The following is a 24,109-nucleotide window of genomic DNA, read 5'->3' as shown; positions in this document are numbered from 1 at the left end:
CATCTTTTATACCTCCACCTTCCTCCCACCCATCTTCCCCCCTGCTGTCTGCCTCCGACCTCTGCCTTCCATCCATCCTTCCATCTTCCCATCCCTCCATCTCTCCCCCACCTCTCCATTTCTCCCACCGCTCCGTTTCTCCCATCCCTCCATCTTCCTCCCACCCCTTCAGCGCCCATCCTTCCCATCCCTTCCTTCCCATCCCTCCATCTTCCACCCCTCCGTTTCTCCCATCCCTCCACCTTCCTTCCTTCCTGCCTTCCTGCCTGCCTTCCTTCCCTCCCTCCCTCCCTCGCAGCACCGTCTCCCGTCTCTCCCCCCCTCCTTTACCCTGCTCCGTCCCTCCTCCTCCTCCTCCTCCTCCTCCTCCCCCCGGCGCGCCTCCTCCTCCCCCGCCCGGTACCGCATTGCCGTAGTGCGGGGGGGTCGCTGCATTGCGCTGTCGCCGTCAATAGGTGGGCCCCTCCCGGGGAGATAAAGCCGCCGGAGCCCAAGCTGGCAGCCTCTGCCGCCCCGACCGCCGCTCCGGTAAGAGCTCCGGGACCCCCCCGGGCTGCGCCGCGCCGCGCCGGGATGGGGCCGCTCCGCAGAGGGGAGGATGGAGGCGGGGGGGCTTTGGAAGGGGAGGGGTGTCCTGCCCCAGGGGCTGTGGCGGGTCAATGCATCCCCCCCCGCGCCTTGTGCATGGGGTGGTGCTGCTGCCCCCAGCCCATGTTGCGGGGGGGGTACCCCAGGCTGTGAGGGAGAGGATGGGGCCGGGCCATTCCTTCATCCCGCAGGTGCTTCTTCCCGCAGGTGGGAAATACCCCGCTCCCCCACCACCACCCCCCCCGCCCTTCCTCCCGCCCCAGCCTTTAGCTCCTTGGAAAAAAAATATACAAAAAAAATAAATTAAATCAACACAAATCCCTGGTTCCCGCATCGCCCCCGCATTGCCCACCCGAGGGGCTGGGGGTGCGCACCGGGGAGCGGGACCCGCACCAGGGAGCGGAGCTGGGAAACGGCCAGATCCCGGCTGGATCCCACGATCAAAGGCAGGGAGGGAGGGGGCAGCCAGGGCTCTGCTGCCCAGGGGGGGCTTCTGGCGGGGGACGTTGCTCCCCGCATGACTGCATCGCTATTAGAGCGGCAAACTCCTCCTGACCTCCTTTACTTTTATGGGCAGGTTTGTAAAATTGGATTTTATTAGACGTCAAATTAAAGCTCCTAATTGTGCCGGGTTCGTGTGGCAGCTGCAGAGCCATGGTAACGCTGGGAGATGCCAGAACAGCTCCCCGGATCTATCGATTTGCCTTTTTCACCCTCCTCCCCCTGTTTCATCCAGATTCATGGCAGCAAAATATAACGAAACCCCCCACACGCACACGCTCACCGTGGGTGCCGCCGAGCTTTGGGCAGCCCCGCTATTTGCAGCCCTGCTCGGGGGGGAGCGGGTGAGGGCTATTTTTGTCCGTCCCATTTTGCGGACACCATGTTGTCACCCGAACCATGCGCAGCTTGGGAGCGGCGAGGGCAGCCCGCAGGGACAGGCACCCATGGCTCCTCCCTGGGCACCCACGACATGGAGGAGATGCCCTCGGGTTTGGAAAGACCGAGAAGGCAGCAGTAGCAACCCTGAGCCGGTGGGAAGGTTTTTTCCGAGGAGGAAGGGCACCTTCGAGGCAGCGATGACGTAGTCCTGGGAACTGGGGGTCTCCAGGACGGCAGTGGAGGGCAGGACGCCGAATAACACGGCATCTTGCTGAGACTTGGAGGCTGTACGTGGTGGCTAGAAATAGCCCAGCTGGCTCAATCCCAGGGCGGGCAGAGGTACCAGACGAGGCCGGGCACCCCCGGGGGGGATGGGGCGCGTGGTCCAGCAGGAAGGTGGGGCGAGGGGAGGAGAGCCATCCCCGATGGGGCTGGGAGGGTGCTGTCACGGGGGGGTCTTTTGACACGCCTGCCTCTTTGCCCCGCAGCCTCCCCAAAAACGCAGCCGCGTTCCCGCAGCCCTCCCCACCGCCGCCAGCCCCGCGTAGCCCACCGACATGGGGAAGGAGAAGACGCACATCAACATCGTCGTCATTGGGCATGTGGACTCTGGGAAATCCACCACCACCGGGCACCTCATCTACAAATGCGGGGGCATTGACAAAAGGACCATTGAGAAATTTGAGAAAGAAGCTGCCGAGGTGAGGAGCCCATCCCCCAGCGTGCCCCCCCCACCCCACACTCCCACCCACAGGGATGCCCCATACGGATGCCCCACAAGTGTCCCATGGGCACTATTCCCTTTTTCCTGGCGCTGCCCTTCTCTTTCTCCCTTTGTTCTCATCTCTTTTTTTTTTTTTTTTCCCCTCTGTACCCCTGGGTCTTCCTGACTCCTCTGGCCTTGGGAAAATAGGCCATTTGGGCGCTCGCCACCCTCTTCTCCGGAGCTGGGGGACTCCCTGCCGCAGGCTGTTAATGAGGGCAGGGGCACGGCGAGGTCTGCAAGGTGGGGTTAGGGTTCTGGAACAAACCATAGTGCTTCAGGGCATGAAATTCCTTCTAAATATAGTGCACAAGGAGGAAAACCTGATAATCCCTCGCTGCGTAGTGCAGGACTCTCTGAATTTCGCTCCGAAGCACCCAGTTCCAGCGCCTGCTGGGGACAAGGTGCAGCATCAGCTGGAGCAATCGTTTGATCCATTTTGTTAAAAAAAAAAAAAAACCAAAACCAACCCATTCTCATTTTTCTCAAGCCTATGGCCTGATGTGTAGCTTGACTGGTAGCCTGTAATACAGAAAAGCTGGCGCGACGTATGAGCATTTAGATTAAATCCTTTTGTTCAGCTCTTACAATGGTGACATTCGCAGCAATGCCCCGGCGTGTGCGTTAGCGGGGTGTCCCACAGTACAGCACCCCCCAACACCTATAACGTGGCAAACACAGAGATTGAAGAGGAAGAAACAGGCTTTGGGGAGGAAAACATGAATTGGAAGCTCTGGGCAATTAACGATGGTAAATTCTAGAGAGGCGGGCGAGCCGGGAACAGCCTGGCTGTGTTATTGATAGGGCAGATCCGGTCGCTCAGAAGATGGCTTGTCGTCATCGTTCCAGGAATTTTTAATGCAGATATATCCCTCGATTTTATTTATTTATTTATTTATTTTCTGGGCAAGATGCCATATTTCAATGGAGGGGGGGTGGGGTGGGTGAAAAAAGAGGTTTGCAGAGCTGTCACTCTGGATTAGACGTTTTTGCTGTCGGTCTGTCTTAACCCTTAGAATTTGCCGGTAGCATCCGAGCTAAACCACTCGTTTTCCCCCCTCGCTGTCAGCCCTTTTTGCCAGCCCTTAAGCCAAGAGCTTCTTCCTTCCTACAAAACGACGGCTCCCCCCCGGATTAAAATGATCGCCGATATCCCTCCGTATATTCCCCCCACCCCCCCCCGCCCCTTTACCTACGGCTGGGGTATGGCGTGATTAGGTTATTGTCGATGTGATTGCGGCTATTTTAATTGAACAGACACTTTCACTGACTTGCCAGAATACGCGGGGACTGGGAGCTGCTATTAATAGCCTATTGACTGAGCTTCCAGACTCCATTTTCTGATGCAGGGCTGGGGAAGGGTTTTCTTCCATTAGGTGGCATTCGCAGGAAATGGAGGCCTGTGTGCACCCAAAAAGCCAACAAAAAACCCCCCCCAGGGTCTGATATTCTATTTTATTTTATTTTATTTTTTTTAAGAGGAAAGAGAAAGGATTATTTTTTTTCTTTTTGACTCGGGGAGGGGGCAGAGGGTAACAGTATCTCTGAAAGAAAAGTTGTTCTATTTTAAAAAAAAAAAAAATCAGTATTTGTGGTCTCCAAATAGAAAGCTGTCCCTCCGCTGGGGTTTGATCAAGGAAAATCAGGCTGTTTCTGGCACTGAACAGGGAAGGTATTGTGCAAAGCTAGATAATACCCTGGGTTGGTTTTTTTTTGTTTTTTTTTTTTTTGTTTTTTTTTTTTTTTCAACAACAGCTCTGGGTAACTGAATATACCCCGTGAAAGGAGGGAAGCTGTTTGCTAAATAAAGGATCTCATTTGTCTTCAAGTTATGTATGATGCCGAGTTCTGGGGGGGTTCCCACAGCAGACGACCGGCTGTTTGTGTGCGCGGTCGCGGGTGCCTGCCATAAGGTGCCGATTTCCACTCGGCTCCCGCAGGAGAGCCGGGGGTCTGCTCCCTGCCTCAGTTTCCCCATCCCGAAGGGAAGGACTAGGCTGCCGATGGGTGAAAGGCTGTGGGATGTGCTGATGGAGCTCCTGCCTGAGAACTGCCCCTTATTAATGCATTGCACAATACTAATGTGCCATAATATTGCACCGTGGGAAACCCATGGTGTTATCTCCGCCAATTCCCGCAGTAAATGAGCACGCTCTAACGACCCCCTCCCCTTCCCCCTGGCAAGAGAGCGGTTGGATGTGCGTGCTGGAAAGGGATAACCTCTGAGCTCCTGCTCTGCCTCCTCACTAAGCCCGATGCCAGGAGGATGCTGAGGAGCAGAGATTTGATTCTGGATCTTTCCACCCCCCGACTGCCCTTCCTGCGGGCGCCAGAGCTCCCAGCTGCCCAGCGGGGATGGGGCATCACCATCTCAACCCGGCGTCCCCTCCCAGGAGACGGGGAAGCTTGCCCCTGGCTTTAGGATTTTGCCCGTAATCCTCCAGAGCGAGCTGCAAAGTCATCGCAGCGCTCAGCTGTTACGTAAAGGAGCCGGCACCATTAATTCCTTGTGCTGGCCGGGCACGGGGATGGAGTGCAGGAGCCGGGGGCAAGAGCCATCCCCGGGCACGGTGATGCTGCGTTAGGCTTCTTGGCGAGGACCGTCACTGAAGCGTTCGCTGCCTGCAATCAGGAAGCGCGTCCCTCTGGACCGGTGATTTATAATTGCCCATAATGAATTTTATGCATTGATACGCCAGGAGGAGCCGCGGTTGCAGAAAACACGGGGATGGATGGATGGATGGATGGATGGATGGATGGGAGCAGGGTATCACAGCCCTGTCCTTGCACAGTGGTTAGAGCCCATTAAATCATCCACAAATGACCTAAATCCCATTTTCCATCTTTAAAAAAAAACAAACACAACAACCTTGCGTCTGAGGCCAGGAGCTGATGATCGATGCCCATTAACCCCTGGGCTCCCCAGACTCCCCCAGCACACAGCGGGGTCAGTAAAGGGTGGTCGTCTCCTGCCCCACCTCCACGGTGGCAGGATCCCAGCTCAGACTGGGAGCACCACCTCCGGGCTGGGGGTGGGGGAGAGGAAGTCCTGCTCTCCCTGGGGGCATGACGTGAAAGGACACCAACCCGAAGGAGAAAGAGGTCCAGCAGTGACGTCATGGCTTTAGCAAGGGGGTGTGCTTTATCACAGGACAGAGAGATTTACTGTAGCTGATCTCACCCAGCGTGATTTTCTGCATTACAATGCTGGCTGAGATTTTGGCCATTTGGCAACAACAGTTGGTCTGGCTGCAGCTCCCAGTAGCTTTTCATGTTTGAATTCACACACTCCGTGGCAAAAATCAATCACGTTTCTATTCTGCTCATAGCAACCATCTCGCCTTTCATTTTCTTTTAACCCATTCCCCTCCTACACCCCCATCATGCAGCAGTGCCCTTTCTCATTAACCAGCTGCCTCACAGGTTCACTCAATAGATTAAAATGCAACAATAAGAAGCTTTCCACCATTGAAGTGTGGTTCTCTAGCACCACCCCGGCAGCAGTGCAGGACCATGGCATTTCATGGAGGAGACCTCGTGGGTCACTGCCTCCAGCCCCTGCCCATCCAGCCCCACTCACAAACTCACTTCACAGCTCTTCTTCCAGCCTCTCCTCCATCCTGTTAAGGAACGTGTTGAGAACAATATCCCCCTTTACCTATATTTATTATTAAATAGATCACAGTTGCCATTGAATTTAGGGAATCTTGCCTTCAATGTTTGCAACGTGACCCTCTGCCTATGTGAGCTTGAGATGTGCCCTGGAGGGTGGGTTACTGGCACCAGTGCTATTGGCTTGGGTTTCTCACCGGCTCTTGCCTTTGTGTTGGCCAGATGGGGAAGGGGTCCTTCAAATACGCCTGGGTGCTGGACAAGCTGAAGGCTGAGCGTGAGCGTGGCATCACTATTGACATCTCCCTGTGGAAGTTCGAGACCACCAAGTACTACATCACCATCATTGACGCGCCTGGCCACAGGGACTTCATCAAGAACATGATCACCGGGACCTCCCAGGTGAGAAATGGTGGCCAGGGGTTGGGGGGCTGCTGGAGGTGGGAGGGTGAGACTTGCTGACAAGCCCAGGGTCATGTAGGTGCTGTTGGAGTCCTTTTGGAGGTGGGTAGTTGAGACAGCAGACATCAAGGAGTGTTGAGTAGGGTCCATGCAAGAGGCTGGGTAGCACCAGCATGTCATGGTCCTGCACCTCACTGGACATCTGGTAGAAAGGGCCTCCTTGGGCACAAAGAGGTGGTTTCTCCACCCCATTTGCCCTACTTGGAGGAGGTGAGGATGAATATGGACCCTCTGGGAAGTGGGATGCTGTGAGCTACAGACCTTTCTGTGAGCATATCTCCACATTATTTTAGCCTCAGCCAACTGAGGTATACAAGAAACTTCCAAGAGTCCCCTAGGTTTTATTGGCTAAAGGAGACTCCTGGATCTTTTATCCTTCCTTTTTCTTGAAACAGCTGTCTTTGTCCCATAAAACACATCACGTTGCCAAACTCAATGGTCTCCCCTTCCAGCATAGGGTGGTTTCCCCTTGTAGCACTGCAGGACGTTCCTGCATCTCCCTGTGGTTGATGGGTGCTGGATGAGCCTCCCTGCGTGCCCAGCGAGATTCCCGTTGTGATGCCAGTTGCGCTGGGCATGGCTTTCTGTCAAACCCAGGCAGCTTCTGCTGTGGGTTCTGGGTACAGGAGTAATCTGGGGAACAGTTTCCACAGCTGGAGTCTCACCCGTCGCCCAAGGAGACTATTTGCAAGACTTCAGTAGGGTTTTAGATAAGGCCTTGGCTGTGCATCCCTGGACGATCAAGGTGAGGTCCTCATTAGAGTCATGTAACCTGGAGGGACCCATCCTGGTTTCCAGCCCATGCTGCAAAACCATGCACAGTTGGCAGGTCTGAAATAACACAGTTAGGTCAGTTTTGAGGTAGATCAGCAGGGTTATGGGTAGTGCCTGGCAGGGGGTCTGTCCAAGCCGTCCTTATTCTGAGTAATGTTCATCTGGGACTTACTCAAAGCTCTCAGGGGTGTCACCAGGAGCAGTGCTCTCTGGGGACAGAAGCAATTCATTAGCTCTCTCCTCCCAGGCTGACTGCGCCGTCCTGATCGTTGCTGCCGGCGTTGGTGAATTTGAAGCAGGCATCTCCAAGAACGGGCAGACTCGTGAGCACGCCCTGCTGGCTTACACCCTGGGGGTGAAGCAGCTCATCGTGGGCATCAACAAGATGGATTCCACAGAGCCCCCGTACAGCGAGAAGCGCTACGACGAGATCGTCAAGGAGGTCAGCGCCTACATCAAGAAGATCGGCTACAACCCAGCCACAGTTCCCTTCGTGCCCATCTCGGGCTGGCATGGAGACAACATGCTGGAGCCCTCTCCCAATGTAAGTGTGTGTTGTGTTAGACTTTTCCCTCCATCCTGACTACCCTGGTCCAGGCTGGAGCTGACCTCCGTGCCCTGAAAACCGCAGGCACGTTTCACGTTCCCGTTGTGCGTAATGGCCCGTGCTGCCAGCATAGACGTGTTTGTCACGTAGCTCTGATTGCGCCAAGGCAGGATGAATGGGCCCACTGTTCACGGGCAAGCTGGTTGCTGTACCATGGCCAGGCACCCCAGCGGCTAAACACGAGCATCTTCAGGAGATGATCTGTACGGCTTTGCTTCTGGGATGTGATTTGAGGGTTTCGCATCGTCAGACCCACGGTGACATTAGAGCCATCCGCAGCAACTGCCACTCTCAGCAGGAATACTGTGTGTGGTTTTAGGGCTTTGTTTTCTAAGGCAAATAACATGGTCTGGTTGCAGGCTTGTAACGGCTCTCACCATGCAGCCGAGCTCCCACGTGTTGGGTATTGGGTGTCCTTCCCCATCAGTGCCATGTGCCACTGTGGCAGCCACACCTCCAGCTCCAGTGCTGGCATCTCACTTTTTAAGGTGATTTTTTTTCTTGAGGAGGTACCAGGTTTCCCATGCCAAAATCGTGGTTTCCTGGAGCATCCATTTGGGTTTGGTCTTTCTCCAGTTAGTTTTTACCAGATCTCTCCCTTTGTGCGTCAGTGGTGGGGGTGGTGGGCGCACAAAGTCAGGGTGCTCTGTGTGAGGCCTTGCCATTATTTCATATGACAACATGGAAGAAAGAAGAGCTTGAAGAAGGACGAGAGCTTCTTGGCAGGCAGGCTGCCAATAACAGTTGCTACTCTGATACTCTTTTTTTGGAGGAAAAGCTACCCCAGCTTTAGTCTTCTAAACAAACGGTGGGCTGGAAAGTTCTGGCCAGAGGAAGGTCCCTGTTCTCCTGCTGGCTTCTGGGTGACCTTGAGCAAGTTGCTCAGACCAGAAACGCCCAGCCATCCCTTGTGAAACCAATGGGAAATTTGATGCTTAAGGGTGCTTTAGGATTTCAGCGGTGGATTACGGGTCAGGGCTCTGTGACGAAGGAGGCGACGTATGAGGATAGCAGCAATTGAGGGAGGTCAACTGAGCAATTGAGATCACGAGCCCAAGCTAGAAGAGCGCTGCGGTGCAAGCTCACACCATCGTGAAACACGTCTCCCAGCCTTGCACGGGAAAGGCAGCTCACTTGGGGCTGGCTTGGACGGGAGGAATTTTTGGGGTGCTTGGGAGATTCCTGTCCCTTGAGGAGCGGAGCTGGGATAAAGGTCAGCCGCGGCCATGCCAAACCCAGCCGCATAGTTCCTGGGTGCCTCTAATCAGACAGGCTCCAAATGTCAGCAGCTGCTGGGCCGGGAAGATGATCCCCGACCATTCTCCTATTAATAGGCTGCGGAGGGGAGGCACAGAGCGGGATGGGGCTTGTTGGCCTCCTTCCTCTGGAAGCAAAGCATGTTCTCAGTGTGATGCACTGCCTGAGAGGAGGCAGGGGCCGGAATAGCTCACCTCTCTGCTGTAGGGAGGCAGCTGGCTCCAGGGCGGGTTCCCAGCCTGGGAATTCCCAATTTCCCAGCCTGAGCTGGGGAATTGGGAAGAAAGCCTGGCCAGAGGTCTGGATCAGCATGAGCTTTGCTGGAGAGGGTGCAGCGTCCTCCCAATGCTGTGGTCCCCATCCTGCCTTTGCCAGGCTTGGGACAGACTCCTCCTCCCCATATTGCACCACATCTAGGAAAGCTTGAGCAGGAAGCTGGTGTAGATATCTCTCCTCTCGTTCCTCACCCAAAAAAGCTCTGATTTTTTTTTTCACTCACAGTTTCTGGCTGGGTTTCACCAAGGCACAAGGCAGTCAAGTGACTTGTCTGTCTGTCAGGGGACTTATCAGAAAGTGGGGATTAGACCCGTGACGTCCCTGCGGCTCCTGTCACCTCCGGGCGAGAGGAGGTGTGGTGGTACGTCAGGCTGGAGCCAGCTCTGCGTGGGAGGCTCCAGCCCACTGCCCTGTAGCACAGCATCCGCAGGCCAAATGCAAAAAAAAAAAAAAAATTGCATCAAAGTTTGACATTTGAGAGCTTTTTGGCAAACGGGGTTTCATGTGAAGCCAGCTTTCTGCTGCTGCGGCTGACAGACCCGGGCCACTCGATGTGTTTTGAGGGACCTGCACCCCGCGGGATGCTGCAACCCAAACGCAGCCAGTCTGCGGTGCAAGGTCGGGGTGTGTGGGGTGGGTGCGTTGGGATGCTCACAGGCGTTGGGATAAAATCAGAGAAAGGCGACTGCTCCGTAGAATGCACGTGGGGTGCCAAAGAGTTGGAGCTCAGCTGTTGTTTATGGGAGCTTGAGCCTGCAGTTTAACCGGTCTGGCTGGGGGGTTTGGTCGCATCCAATTGGTGGTCACATTCCACATTGGTGGAATTGGAATTGCTCTTTGGGAAGCAGATTTGGGGAATACATAAGAGAGGTTTTACTTGGGCAGCCCTAGGAGGCAGCACAAACCAGGTTTTGCAGATGCTTCTCACCCTGGGGACGTGCCGAGGTTTGGCAGAGTGGATTTGCTCCCAGAAGGTGTCAAAGGGTGTCTTTATCTGATTCTTGGGATGTCAGAAGTTCTCCGGATAATGCACCAAAAGGAAAAGGGATGTCTCTGACAGCCAGGCGTCACGGGACAGAGGTTGCCATTTCTCCATGTCCCCTGGCCATACAGGGGCAGAGGGACGGGAGCTGCGGGCACACGGTGACTGTCACCCTCAAGACAGAGCCCGTGGGCTGGTGGCCACGGGGTCAGCTGCTGGCACGGGCACCTGCCCGGCGTTTTGGGCTGCGACAGCAGGCTGGGGGGAAGGTCTGACTCATCCTGCGCATCACATGCGGCTCCGTCACCGGCTGGATGGATTTCTCATTTCGCCGAGCTGTTAGCCCGGCACCAGGGCCGCCTGCGTAGCAATAGCTGCCGTGTCCTGGGAAGGATCCCTCTGCAAAAGTGTCCCCAGGCTCCTCCTGCCACTGTCACCAAGGAAGACAATTGGTGTCAGCTGTGACCCTCTGAAGGAGGCTGGCCTGAACACGCAGGCTGAATTCCCTGGCTGGACCCAGCTTTTCCCCTTGCTCCTTCCCAAAAGCGGTGCAGATCGAAGGGTGGGAAACCAGCCGTGTCCTCCAGGGATGGCTGTGAAACCGGGGGCACTATGGGGGTCCCGTTTGACCCCTAGCCCCAGCCCCATGTCCATTGCACTGTGCCACTGGCATTGGTGCCTGAGGGAAAAGCCACGTCCATAACGTGTGCGATGGAGCTGGGGCACACGGGCAGCGTTTTACGTCTGAGTGGGAAAATATTGTCTAAACCTCTCTATGCAGAGGAAGGGGGAAAGACCTTGCAGACTGAGCTCTGTTTGTTGTATCAGGGCTGTTTCAGACCCAGGACTGAATTTTTCTTGCTGGCAAGCCCTACAGACGTGCACCATCACCCCAGGAAGGCCCTGTGTTCCCTGCATCAAACCATGGCCTCTGCTGAGCACGTTTTCCTACCTCTCTGCCTCTTTTCTGGCCAATCTTAGCTTCAAGGGTCCAATTTAGGGCAGGAGCAGAGGTGAAAAACAACCCTGCCCCTTTGCAGCCCTAGTGCAAGCCCCAGGTTTCCAGCATCCTCCCAAGCCAGGGTTCAAAAACTAAACCCTGTAGGGGGGTGGTGGCAGGAGTGAGCAGGGAGAAGGGTCTTTCTGGGGCTCACCTTGAAGAAACTCAGTTCCCAGGACTGAAGGTTGAACGCTTTGTAGCTAGGACTTGGCTGGAGACCCTGTAGTCCCTGTGCCATCATCACTGGAGGGCAGGATCCAGGAAGCTGGCATAGGAAGGCAACATGCATAGGTTGGTGTTGGGAATGGAGACAGTGAGTTTGATGGATTTAACCACTTCCATCCTTTTTTTCTCATGTTAATGCATGTTTTGCAATTTTCTAAGAGAGAGGAGGGAGATTGAGCAAGGGGGTACAGATAAGCCTGCAGGGATGGTGAAGCACAAAGAGCTCCCCAGTCCCCAGGAAAAGCCAGGACGTGGTTGGACTGACTCCATGAAGGTTGTCCTGGTGGGACGTCTCTCTGGGCTCGCCTCTGAGGACGGGCACACTCAGTGCATGTTGTTGCTGCTCTGTTTCCAGATGCCTTGGTTCAAAGGCTGGAAGGTGGAGCGCAAGGAAGGCAACGCCAGCGGGGTGTCCCTCTTGGAGGCCCTGGACACCATCCTGCCCCCGACCCGCCCCACAGATAAACCCCTGCGCCTGCCCCTCCAGGACGTCTACAAGATCGGAGGTGAGCAAAAGCCTTGCCGCTTTCCCTCTTCCCTCTGCTTTAACCGGAGTCTTCATTCCGTGGGAATTTGGGAATGACATTTCCAGGTATTGTGAAACTGGAGGGACTGGACTCAAACTTGAGATGATGTTGGGGAGAAGGGTGGTAGCTCCAGGGGAAAGACCTTGTTTGAGACTGGACTATCTGGGGTTGGAGGGTGACTTGTCCGAAGGTGCCCAGGGAGTGGAGGGGAGCAGCAGGTTTGTGAGCTCTCCCCAGGGTACACACGACACCAAAAAGGCTGCAAGTCTGGGAGTCCCAGAGGTCACGGCTGGTGGGGCAAGATGGAGGCAGCAAAAACGTGCTGGAGCCTGGATGAGGGACAGGGCCAGCGGGGAGGGCCACCGGTGAGGCTGGTGTGTGGCAGCTTGGCCGCGCTCTGGCCATGCTTCCCAAATGCTGGTGTCCATCACCGGCACCTCCGTCTGCCCAGCCGGACTGTGGCACCAGCCATGTAGGGAGTGCATTGGTCGGCGCGTCTCCCTTTCCCTCTGGAGCGGTGATGGGGACACTTTCCGGAGCTATAAATATCCCGTGAGCTCTCTGACCTGCTGGCAGCAGTGGGCAGCCCTGCTGACTCTCCCGGCTGCCAGATCAGGCAGAAACAGCCATTTCGAGCCCTTTTCCACATTTTTCCAAGAACGCGTGCACTACAGAAACCAGGCAGGGATTGAACATGGGGTTTAGCAGGCTTTTCAATGCAGTCTTTTCTTTGCAATGGAGACAAAAGGTGGTGAGCAGGTCTGTGTCCTACCTCAGCTGGGGCAAAGAGATATGGTGTTACCAAGAGGCAGGTCCTTAGAGAGCAGAGACACCGTGGGAAGGAGGGACGTGGAGGCAGCAGGGTGGATGTGGAGGAGTGGATGGGTCCAGCCAACCTCCCCAACCCCTTTTTGAGGTTGTTTCTCTTAATACTTCTTCACCTGACTCCAAAGGTGAGTTTTCCTGCAGTCTTCTGATGACACAGGGTGTAAAATGTCCCCTTCATTTAATTAGCTGCCCTCATTCCCTGGCACAGCTGGGCCTCGTCCCGTGCTGATGGTGTGGCCATCAGGGATGTGGAGCGTGTTGTTGCACATACTGTGCTGTGCCCAGACCTCCATGCAGGAGATGCCACAGCTGCTACAAAGGAAGAGCTTTCAGGGCACATGGATTGCTCATGGCTTTCTGATGATGGTGTTACTCCTTTTTTACAAAACATTGGGTAGAAAGGACGGACTCATGGTATCTTTGAAGATCCTAATGTTGATCTTGCAGCTAAAAACTGTTTTTTTGGGGGCAAGGAGCAAACTTAGTCTTTGGTGAAAGCCACTGGAGATATCTTGCTTTTGCTGCAGCCAGGCTCTGGCTCAGGGATATGCCAAGGAGGTTACATTTTGGTCTGCTCTGTCCCTGTCTCCGCAGGGATCGGCACAGTCCCCGTGGGCCGGGTGGAGACCGGCATCCTGCGGCCTGGCATGGTGGTCACCTTTGCGCCTGTGAACATCACCACTGAGGTGAAGTCTGTGGAGATGCACCACGAGGCCCTGAGCGAGGCGCTGCCTGGGGACAACGTTGGCTTCAATGTGAAGAACGTCTCCGTCAAGGACATCCGCCGTGGGAATGTCTGTGGGGACAGCAAGTCGGACCCGCCGCAGGAGGCAGCTCAGTTCACATCTCAGGTCAGCAGAGCTGGTGGTGCCACCATGCACGGTTTAACACCATTATCCAGCTCCCAGCCTTGCCCTGACACCGCTCTGTCCCCCAGGTGATCATCCTGAACCACCCCGGCCAGATCAGTGCCGGCTACTCGCCCGTCATCGACTGCCACACCGCACACATCGCCTGCAAGTTTGCCGAGCTGAAGGAGAAGATCGACCGGCGCTCTGGCAAGAAGCTGGAGGACAACCCCAAGTCCCTGAAATCGGGTGACGCAGCCATCGTGGAGATGATCCCTGGCAAGCCGATGTGTGTGGAGAGCTTCTCCCAGTACCCACCCCTTGGTAAGGGAACGGCTCTTTGGAGGTCTCCTGTGGAGGAGCATGAAGGCTCTTTGGGTGTAGCACACACCAGATGTGCTAAGCCTCTCCCAGTATCCCCCACCAGTTAGACTGGGGAGGGAGCTGAGGATGTTTTATTGCTCCCCCCTGTGCTGGGAGTGCAAAACTGATGCATAAACTGTTTTAGGGCTGGTGGGGTGGGAGGGACTCTCTCCTGAGCTGGGTTTCCAAAGGCAAGGCTGGGGTTTCCCTCTGGGACTAACAGGACCTTGCCCTCAAGGTTACTAAACCCTGATAATTTCTGAATGCAGAAAGATTTTTCAGCTTCCCCATCTCTGCCCTAAAACACAACCGGTCAGGAGAAGAAAGAGAGAAGTTTGCTCACTAGAGGTCACCTTTTAAGGCAGGGAAGTGCGATGCTTTCCTTGGATGACTTTGCACATCTGGAAGCTTTAGCAATGCTGGGAGCTTGCAGAGAGCAGATGTGATTTAAGTTTAATAAATAGATATTTAAACAGAGAGGAGCACCAGGGCTAGCTTGGTGGTCAGAGCAAGGGTTGATGGCTCAGAGCTTGCTCCTGCAGGAACCTGCTCCAAGGACAGGGGTAACGCATGGCACCACGAGTGGTGGGTGTAGATCCCACCGTCACCCACCCACAAGAGCTCAGCCTTAGGGAAGGCAAGGTGGCCACGTTTCACTCATGTCCCACCACTCTCCATCCCACAGGCCGCTTCGCTGTCCGTGACATGCGGCAGACCGTGGCCGTGGGCGTCATCAAGAACGTGGAGAAGAAAAGCGGTGGGGCTGGTAAAGTCACCAAGTCTGCCCAGAAGGCCCAGAAGGCTGGCAAATGAATTGTGGGCTCCCAGTGCATCGCGCAGAAACCATCCCTGACACCAGGACGCTGCCACCGTCTCCCCCGGGCGCATGTGTGCACATCAGCTTGTAAGAGTTTATATGTCAACGACTGGATGCTCACCATTAAGGTCCAGTGGAAATTCTTTAAAAGGAAAAGCATGTTCCAGCGTTTGTGAGGCTTCATGTTAATTTTACCAATAAAACTGGTACAACATCCACAGTGGAAAAAAAAAAACCCAAACAAAAAAAAAAAATCAAAACAAACCAACCAACCCAAAAGGTGTGGAGCTCTGTGTGTGCGTCTGTCCTTGAGAGGGGCTGGTTTTGATGGGTTTCGTGTGCTCCCACATAGAGCAGATGGTGGGGATGGGCACAGACAGGGCTGGGATGGAAATTTGGAGGGAGGAGGAGAGTTGGGCACACGTATTCAGGGTGTCACCCAGCGCCCAGCCCTTCCCCAGGTCTCCCCCCTTGAGTGATGCAGGTGTCTGGGCTGATTCCATTCCTCTGGCCTAAAGCAGGAGCTGCTCTTACAGCAGTTTTGGTATTCTCCTTAACCCGCTCAACCCTCTAATATCAATTACCAGGGCCTTTATTATAATTTTTTTCCATGCAAAATAAGCTTAAGTTAACCTCCTACAGTTATGCCATTTAAAGAAAGCGAATAGCATACCCCATGCCTCCTGGAAGGGCTGGCAGCATTGCTTTTATTCCCATCATTCTGGGAGAAGTGGCAAGTGGGAGGTGTCCCTGCCCAGGGCAGGGGGGTTGGAACTAGGTGATCTTTAAGGTCCCTTCCAACACAAACCATTCCGTGATTCTCTGTACTCACTTCTTTGCCTCACACACGGTGGATCCTCAAGCCCTTTCCAAACAACACGGCGGGAGTGTTTCTCCCTGATTAAAGCCAAGTGCTGGAGCCCAGATGTAACTCAGGACTCCTAAGAAACCCCAAAACTCATGGTCTTCACCCAGGATGGTGCCTTGGCTCCCATTGCAAACTTGCAGCCCCGGTGAGGTCTTTGCCTCTCCTCACTCCACCCAGTAGCAGCTGTCCCAATCCAAAGGGTTGTGGTTGCCCGAGTGGTTAGGAATGACCAAAATGCGACAGCCAGAGGCTTGGAGGAGGAAAGGGTGGGAGCACTGAGCGCGGGGAGGAGCAGGAGGTGGTACGGCGGGGCAGGGAGAGGGAGGGAGGAGATGTGAGAGTGCAGCTCCCACCCCACCACAGTGCTCCAGGGACATTTCCAAGGGACATTCGCCCCCTGAAGGTGGGGTTAGCAGCGTGCTGGGGCATCCTGAGGGTCTCTGTGCTCATCACTCGCCTTTTAGGAGAAGCCACAGCGCTGGGAGCGGATGCCATGCACAGGCTTTGTGAAGGACGGCATCGTGCAAGGTCCTTCCCAGAAGAGCTCCAGAGGCACAACTATCATTACTGTTTGTGTTGCAGGAGCCCTTAATGATCCTAATTAACATCTGTCGATCTGCAACACTAAGTTCCCCCAGGCAGAGCCTCAAGGAGCAGATGACAAGCTGAATTACAGAGAGTCCTTCATGAAGCCACCACCGCCTGCTCCTCCGACACTGTCCCCATCCCATGTCTGGGTCTGACAGCAGACAGACACACGTGAGCTCACTGAGACACGTTCCCCAAAACTCTGTGCACGGGCCGCTGAGGCTCCTCGCCCCTTTCCACACCCGCAGCAGCCACCAGCTTCATCCGCAGAAATGGATTTGATGCCCAAGGTCTTTGTAGTATTTGGGCTTTATGAAGCGCCGTGTCCTTGGCATGCCACAAATTGGAAGGGGACGTGGGGATCCCTCCAGGCACAGTGCGACCGTGGAAGAAGGCTGTTTTCCCACTGACAGTTTAATCTCCTCTTCCAGCTCCTCCTGCATGTCCCAGCTCCTGAGGCACGTTTTCCTTGAGCCAGCACAGCGGACTTGCACCCCTTCCTGGGTATTTCCAAGCAGGGCAGGAGAACACCATCACAAGCATATTTTTCCTCTGTCCTTAAAAGCAGCAGGAACATGAACTCTAGTGGGAACGTCCCTCCTACGCTGGGCAGGAACCTCCAGCTCTCTGGTCCCCAGTGGAAGCCAGTCCCTGGCACAGCAGGAGCGGGGACAGCCTTGGCGTCAGGTCAGAGAAGAGCAGGAGCAAAGTCTGCACCTGGTCCTCTGTAGCTATTTTAAAAGCAAAACCAAGTTTGACAAAACCACAGCTACGTTTCCATAGAAATATGCCAGGGGAGCTGCGAAAGACGCCCTGGGAGCGATGCGCAAGTGGTGCGGTAATTAACGGTGTAGCTGCAGAAAAGGGAGAATATAAACCCCAGCGGATTTAACTCAAACCTGCTCACAGCTCACAGCAGGTCCAAATTTTCAGCCTGATTTCAGCACAGTCAGAACCCCGGGTAATCTGCAGGGTCAGAAAGAAGAGACAGGGCCTGAAGTGAGATGTCTGCAGCAGCATCCTCCGTTTGGGGCAGGCTCTGTAGAGAGAGAGATTTAGCAGAAATATTCTATTTTAAACCCACTTCAAAGCATGAGGTTCAAAAAAAGAAAATGAAGTGTGCTGATTTTCCGGGGATCGCAAATCAAATGAAGCCATGACCTGCTTCCACCCAGACCTGGGGTTTGAAGACTCATTGTGGATCTGGGTTTTGGGACTGGAACATTGACCAATGTGCGAATCATCGCCTGACCCCACAGGGCTTGCAGGCGCACTGGGGGACAGTGCTTTGTTTGGCAAGGGTGACCCATTTTGGGGTTCTACCAAAATTACGAGCAACCCAGCATCACCCTGAACTGGGCCACAGATGGCTTTTGGCAAACACTGTGGCGAACTCGAGTTGATTCGAGAGCCATCATCACCCTGTGAGAGCAGGTGGGTGTTGTGTGGCCCGTGGCAGGTGATATATAGGGCTGTGCTGCTGAGATGCATTTTAAAACACTGACTTCTCCTCCAATTCCTCCCCGCCACGGCCAGGGACCTCACAACTGAGAACTCAGAGGCATTTTTTCCTTCACCAAAAGCAACTTTAGATTATTTTGGAGGCATTTTTCATCACTCTCTTCCCTGCAGCCGCCTCGGTGGATGCTTCCTTTCCATAGCGGTCTCAGCGATGCCATCTCGTGGAAACAGGGACAAAGTCCTCCTGGAGCAGCTGCCAAGGAGAGGAGGAACCCCAGCCCCACGTCCCACCTCTGCAAAGCCGGGCCCTGGCAGGCAGCGCGTCCGTAAGCGAAGCAAAGGGTACAGCCTGGGGAGCTGCAAAGTGCTTATTGGCATTTCTTTGGGGACCGGAGTTTGCAAATGGGATTGTATTACCAGAAAATTTAAAGCTCGTGGGGGGAAAATTACTAGAGGTTGTAGGAAAGTCAAAAGGCTTCAGGGCTGGCTCTCCTGTACTGCTGCGGATCAGCTCGTCAAGAGGGTGTTTGAGAAACCAATGGACCTGGAAGAAGAGGGAAGGAGACGGAGGTGCAGGGGGAGCTGGACCAGCATCCAGTTTCCAAAAGGGACGTCATCTCCACGATGCCGCGCGTACAGTGTAGCACTGATTCCTCGTTTGGGCTTTCCTGACGGAGATGGGAAGAGCCAAAAAAAGGACCATCTTCCAAGGCACGGGTGGACACCTCTTCCCATTCCCAGCCTGGTGCTGGCTGCTCTCATGGCACCCACTGGAAAAGGAGGAATGAGTAACTTCTCCTTTCCCACCTCTACCCCACGGGCCTCGTGTCTGGCTGTGTGCTGTTAATAATTTAAGGTAAGTTTCCTTAATCCACCAGAGCTGATTGGCCGACTCAGCAGGCACTTTGGGCTGCTCTAAAAAATTTATAAGGTTTTTGCAAGACTGCAAGTGGAACCCGTGCTGCAGATGCTGAGCTGGGCGAACTTGAGCCGCCCGCTGCCCTTCTGCGCTTGGAAGCGAGTTAAAGCTTCAGCCGCAGCCCCTTGTCCACCTGGGCACGTCCCAGCAGAAACCCAGCATGGGCAGCATGCCACTAGGCCGGTGTGGAGCATTGCATGGCAGCTTGGACGCGTGAGAAAGCCTCTCCGGTTGAGGCAGCTCCTTTCCCATTGCTCCTTTCATCTGTCACCAGCCTCCCAGTATGTTTTGCTGAACCTCACGGGCAGTGAGGTTCTGCCTGTCTCATGTTGACTCAAAGCCTTGATGGCGTCTGGAGTATTTCAATGGCATCTGAAAACTCACCCCAACTATGGGGGAAGACCAAGTGGAGATCTCCTGACCTTCCATCCCATTCCTGCTACCTTGGAAGCTGATGGCACCAAGTGCCAGGGGGCCAAGGTACACTCCAGCCCTCTGAACACCAGCATCGCCAGAGGACATCACCCATGTGGGTCCTGCCATCGCCTGCTGGTGACGGAGATGCTGAATCATCTATGCCAGAGGTGAGAATGACGCACATGCAGCACGAAGTCCATGACAATGCGACCTCGGAAAGTGAGTTCATCGCTGACCAACACCTTTGCCTGGGGAGCTGTGTCCAACAGCAGCCTCTTGCCTTCTCCTTGGGCAGTTTCCCAGTTTCCCTGGGAAACAGATGATGGGTAAGACCAGAAGGGTGGAAAAAAGGCTGGTCAGGGCAGAGAAGAACCTCCCACGCCGGGGTGGGTCTCGTCTCTCCATCCTGCTTCCACCATGCCCCCTTCACAAAGTGCATCAGCCACCCTTGGCCAAATCCTGCCCTGGAGAGGCACAAATTCAGGGAGGGGGACAGCAAGCCAGGCCCTCCCCCAGCATTTTGTAAGATGTCAAGGACTAAACCTGGGAGGTTTTTTACTCATTTCCTTTAAGCACCTCCCTCAGCATCCCCCTATTTGAGATACCCGTTTTCGGTGTGAGGTGCATTCTCAGCCGGGGGAGCCCAAAGCAGCAGCTCCGGCCAGGGCAATGCACCGTGCCCCATCCTTCTCACCCCTGGGCAAAGATATTGCTGATCTGATGGAGAAATCCGAGCTGTAACACGGCCCAGGGCCAAGATCCCGGCCAGACACCCACTCCTGCCGCCAAGCAAGTGCTCTGGTATCTTGTATGTTTTACGTAGAGGTACTGCAGCATCTTCAAATAATTCATTTCAGCTCCGTTCACAACCACTCCTTCCATGTGTCAGGCTGCCCGCAAATTTAGGGTGGCCTGGTTTTGCCTAGTCTAAATGATTTCTAATCACCCCCTGTCTGGCACTATTTTCATGCCTTATATCTGCTAAATGCTTTTTGCAGTCCCGGCCAGCCGCAGCGAATGCCTGCCCGCCGAGCACTTAGGAATGATGAGTCTGGAAGCGGCCAGCCTTTGGGATGGGGCTGCAAGAAGGGGAAAGAGGGCAGGATGATCCCCAAATCTCCTCTGTGGGGAGCTGATGGGGTGAGAGCAGCTACTTAGTGAAAGTTGCATGCTTCTGAGCCTGTGTTCTGGTGTGGAGTGCGAGTACGGGGCGGAGGGTGCGTTGCCTGTGCCAGCCCCTGCCACTGCTCACACGTCAGCATGATGGGACGCTCCTCTCCGATGCATTCCAGCTCCAAGGACACAGCGTGGACTTCTCCCCTGGCGCCAACCTGAAGGAGCGCGGGGATGAGGGAGGGCAGCCCGTGCCAGGCGGGAGGCAGCTGTGATTAATGGAGCTGCGCCGGCGTCTTGGATTCTCTGAGCGGTTCCCATTAGAGCGATTGCTGCGAGGGAAGCGTGTCACTGCAGGTCGATATGCTTTGGTGCCTCAGGACATCTCCGGCCACAGATCTCCATGGGGACCATGGGAAATATGCGGGAGAAGGGGGACAGGGAGGGGTGGCTGTGGCTGACCACATCTTCAGGTGGAGGTGAAGTCCCTCTTGAAGGGTGGCCTGGGCAGCTGAGCCGTTGCCAGCCCAGGCTACAAACACATCTCCTTTTTAAAACCACCCTCGCCTGCTTCTCCCACTGTCTGCACACACAGGAGAGCACGTGGAGATGCTGGATGAGATGTTTTGCGTGTGCAGCCAGAGCATCCGGATGCCCAGAGGACAGGAACAGCCTTTGGACCACTACGCACCAAGACCAAGTTGCAAGAACAAAACAGGGGCTGCATGAAAATAAGGCTGGAAGTGAGGAAATGTCGTCCTGCAGACACAGCATCAGCTTCGCCCGAGGGAACCTGCCCCTCCGCCTTGATCCTGCCTGCCTTGTAGAGTACCCAGGCACCGAGATGTTTAGCAGAAACTCTCTGCCCCTCCCAGGGCATCTAAAAAGAGCCCAAAAAGAAGCAGTTTCAGAAGCAGCAGAACCAGGGGGCTGCATTTTCCCAGGGATTTGTGTTTTGAAAAGTCAGGGGTAGGTTCTCTGATGTCCAATACACAGCATCACTGTCTCCCTCCTTTAACGAACTAAGACAAAAATTGCCCATAAGCTCTGCAGTTATTAAAAAAGAGAAGAGAGAGGCAGATGCACGTACACCAGCTTTCCTAAGGACCTCAGGTTAAAGATAAATAAATCATAAACCCCTGTCCCTTCATGTTCTCTTGATTTCCCAGGCTGAAAGACTGAAGCAAGCCTGCAGCAAAAGCTCATGGTGCAGAGAAACTATGAATTTAGTTACTTCAAGAATTTTTCTTTGTGTGTGACACACCGTATGTTGTGGCAGAGGCAGGAGCACGGAGACAGCCAGGTCTGCCTGGCACTTTCCCAACAGAATACTTGCCTTTTTTTTTTTTAACCCCGTACACTACACCCCATTTCCCTTCTCTTCTCCAAGGGGTAACACCCCCCAGCTGTCACTGGGGCAAGATGGGCTTATCTCTCCAAGGCCTGTAACACCCCAACAGAAACTACTTCCTATCCTATTCCCCAAACCCCCTTCTGTCCCCACAGTAGCCCTCCAAGGTGGGGTGGAGCCCAGCTCTGGAATATCCCTCCCTCCTAACCCAGGACACCTGGGACCATTTGGAGCCTATTTATATTAGTTGGCTTCCCCCCCACCTCCTTCCCTCAAGAGTAGAAGAAAGCAGAGCAATCCTGTGTGCTCCTGCACGATTCATCTCTCAGATAAGATGTGTCAGAGTTGTTAGCTACTTCAGTATGGGCTTTTTCTTTCTGGTGACAACCTCCAGTCCCTAAATATTCGTGCAGGTTTCAATTCAACATTGAAGTTGGTGGGAGGTAGGTGCTTGAATGGGAACAAAGCACCTAAAGGGTTTTGTGGGACTGGGCCCCAGCAAGGATGCAGTTATGGTCCTGGGAGGTGCTTCGCTAGGAGAAGAATCATTCCTGAGACCTGGCAAGGCTGGAAGAGCTCCCACGCAAAACCAGGTTGGTTTTATTCCTATAAAGCTGTATGTTGTAGGATGGAGAAACTGGGAGGGGGTTGCTGATGGGAAGTCTTCTAAGTCACTCCATGTCCCTGAGGGGTCACCTACAAGGAGCCTGTGGTGGCCCCAGGGTTGGGGGGAGGAGGTCCTGGAGCAGCCTTGTCTTGGGAAATGAGGTCTAAGAGCACAGAGGTGATTGGAGTCGTGTGGCTTTGGTCCTTGCGGGTGCAGGAGGAAGCAGAAACCCAAGGAGGTCAGGAGGAAGAACGTGAGTGCTGGGAGATGTGAGGAATGACTAAGAGAGCTAAATTTACAGAGTCTGGGAAAAGGAAGGCTCAGGGGCAACATGGTCACAGGCTAAAAATACCTTCAAGGTAACAATATAAATGAAGAAAGGGAATTGCATGTGGTCTCAAAGGAGGCTAGGGCAAAGACAGAGCTGGAGGCTAATGAAGGAAGCGCATCATGTAGAGATGGGGAAGGAGTCCTGATCAGTGGGGAATTTGCCAGGGGAAGGGGCTGAGAGGGGCAGGAGCAGGGTGACCACAAGGCGCTAAGGGAAATGGCGCGGGCACCAGTCCCCATGCGACCAAGATGCTTATTTTCATATTTCTGGGCACTCTGAGTGTAACCCAGTCTAATTCAATAGAATCCACCCTAACTTTGCTTTTCCCCATTGCTTCTCCTTTCAAGTGCCCAATTGAGTAGATGTTCCTTCCAGTAACTGTTTTTTTTACAGTTAGGCCTACAAAGCACAAATGAATATTTAGATGTCAGCAATTTTAATCACCCTTAGAAAGGAGAAACTTAAGCTTTCTAGTTGTGAAAGAAGTACGTGTGTGTCTTCCTTCCAGGTTAATTCAGTGCAACTCAGGGAGATTTCTGTTTGTGCACTCAGATGCTTCCAGCTCGAGCTCAAGCCAATCTCATACGGCATGATATGTCCTGGGTTTTGCTGGAGCAGCCTCTGACGAGGTAGGTGCTGTCTAAGAACAGGAGAGGAAGATGGATGGTGGCACAGAAATTTTGCATCCAGTAAACATAAAATAAGTAGCTCTGTCAGCACCAGGAGGATGGAAGTCTGGCTTTTTATCAGTGTGTTAGTCACAAATTCAGATTGAAGCGTTTTAGTGGCTGGAAGGGGTGGTGTCCTCTTGGGCACCTTCTCTGGCATCTGATAAAGATGAGATCACACTTTGGGATCCCCTTTGGAGGGGGAAGGAGGTGGCATTAGGAAGACTCTGCCTCTCTCTAGGTTTCTTGTTTTCATGAAAATTGACACAAATGCAATTAGCCTTGAGGCTGTCAGATTTAATTGAAACTGGACAACCAACTGGTGTATCTTCATTTTAGGTGGCCGTGCTGCTGGTGATGCAGCCCGGGCTGCGAGCACACATTGTCATCTCATGTTGAGCTTCTTACCAACCAGCACCCCCAAGTCCTTCTTTGCAGGGCTGCTCTCCATCCCTTCATCCCCAGCCTGTGTTGATACTGGGAGTTGCCCTGACCCAGGTGCAGGACCCCGCACTTGGCCTTGTTGAACCTCATGAGATTCACATGGGCCCGCTTCTCAAACCTGTCCAGGTACCTCTAGGTGGCATCCTGTCCCTCAGGCATGTCAACCGCACCACTCAGCTTGGTGTCATCTGCAAACTGGCTGAGAGTGCCCTCGATCCCCCTGCCTATGACATTGATGAAGATATTGAACAGTACTGGTCCCAACAGGAAACCAGTTCTCTGCAGCTGGGCCCAAATCTCCCCATCCCAAATGACGAAGCCTTTGCTGAGCACTGGCTTATGTTCTAGCCAGAAGTGTGCATCCCCTTGTCACGCTCATCTTTATCCGTTGGAAATCTGCAAATTTCTCCATTTATGCACCAGAACTTGTTTCTCACAGCATTTTCCCCTGTGGGCTCAAACCCTAATGCTGGAGAAGCATCACTTTCCAGGCTGAATCCCTTGTATGAACCAACCTCTCTCTTGGGTCAG

The 24,109-nt window shown here is 54.1% G+C and overlaps 1 protein-coding gene across 1 annotated transcript; it reads left to right on the top strand.

Moving 5' to 3' along the window:
- The first annotated feature begins 376 nt into the window (after nt 1–376).
- On the top strand, nt 377–15,090 carry EEF1A2 (eukaryotic translation elongation factor 1 alpha 2). Its single transcript, XM_054218852.1, has 8 exons — nt 377–528; nt 1,959–2,171; nt 6,068–6,247; nt 7,329–7,625; nt 11,784–11,934; nt 13,378–13,634; nt 13,721–13,955; nt 14,680–15,090. Exons 2-8 carry the CDS (start codon nt 2,028–2,030, stop codon nt 14,805–14,807), a joined length of 1,392 nt encoding a protein of 463 aa, XP_054074827.1. The 5' UTR covers nt 377–528; nt 1,959–2,027; the 3' UTR covers nt 14,808–15,090.
- Nucleotides 15,091–24,109: the final 9,019 nt, after the last annotated feature.

Source organism: Rissa tridactyla, chromosome 12 (genome assembly GCF_028500815.1).
Source record: "Rissa tridactyla isolate bRisTri1 chromosome 12, bRisTri1.patW.cur.20221130, whole genome shotgun sequence".
NCBI lineage: Eukaryota > Metazoa > Chordata > Aves > Charadriiformes > Laridae > Rissa > Rissa tridactyla.
The sequence above is the reverse complement of the archived record's forward strand: the minus strand, read 5'-3'. Positions and strand labels throughout refer to the sequence as shown.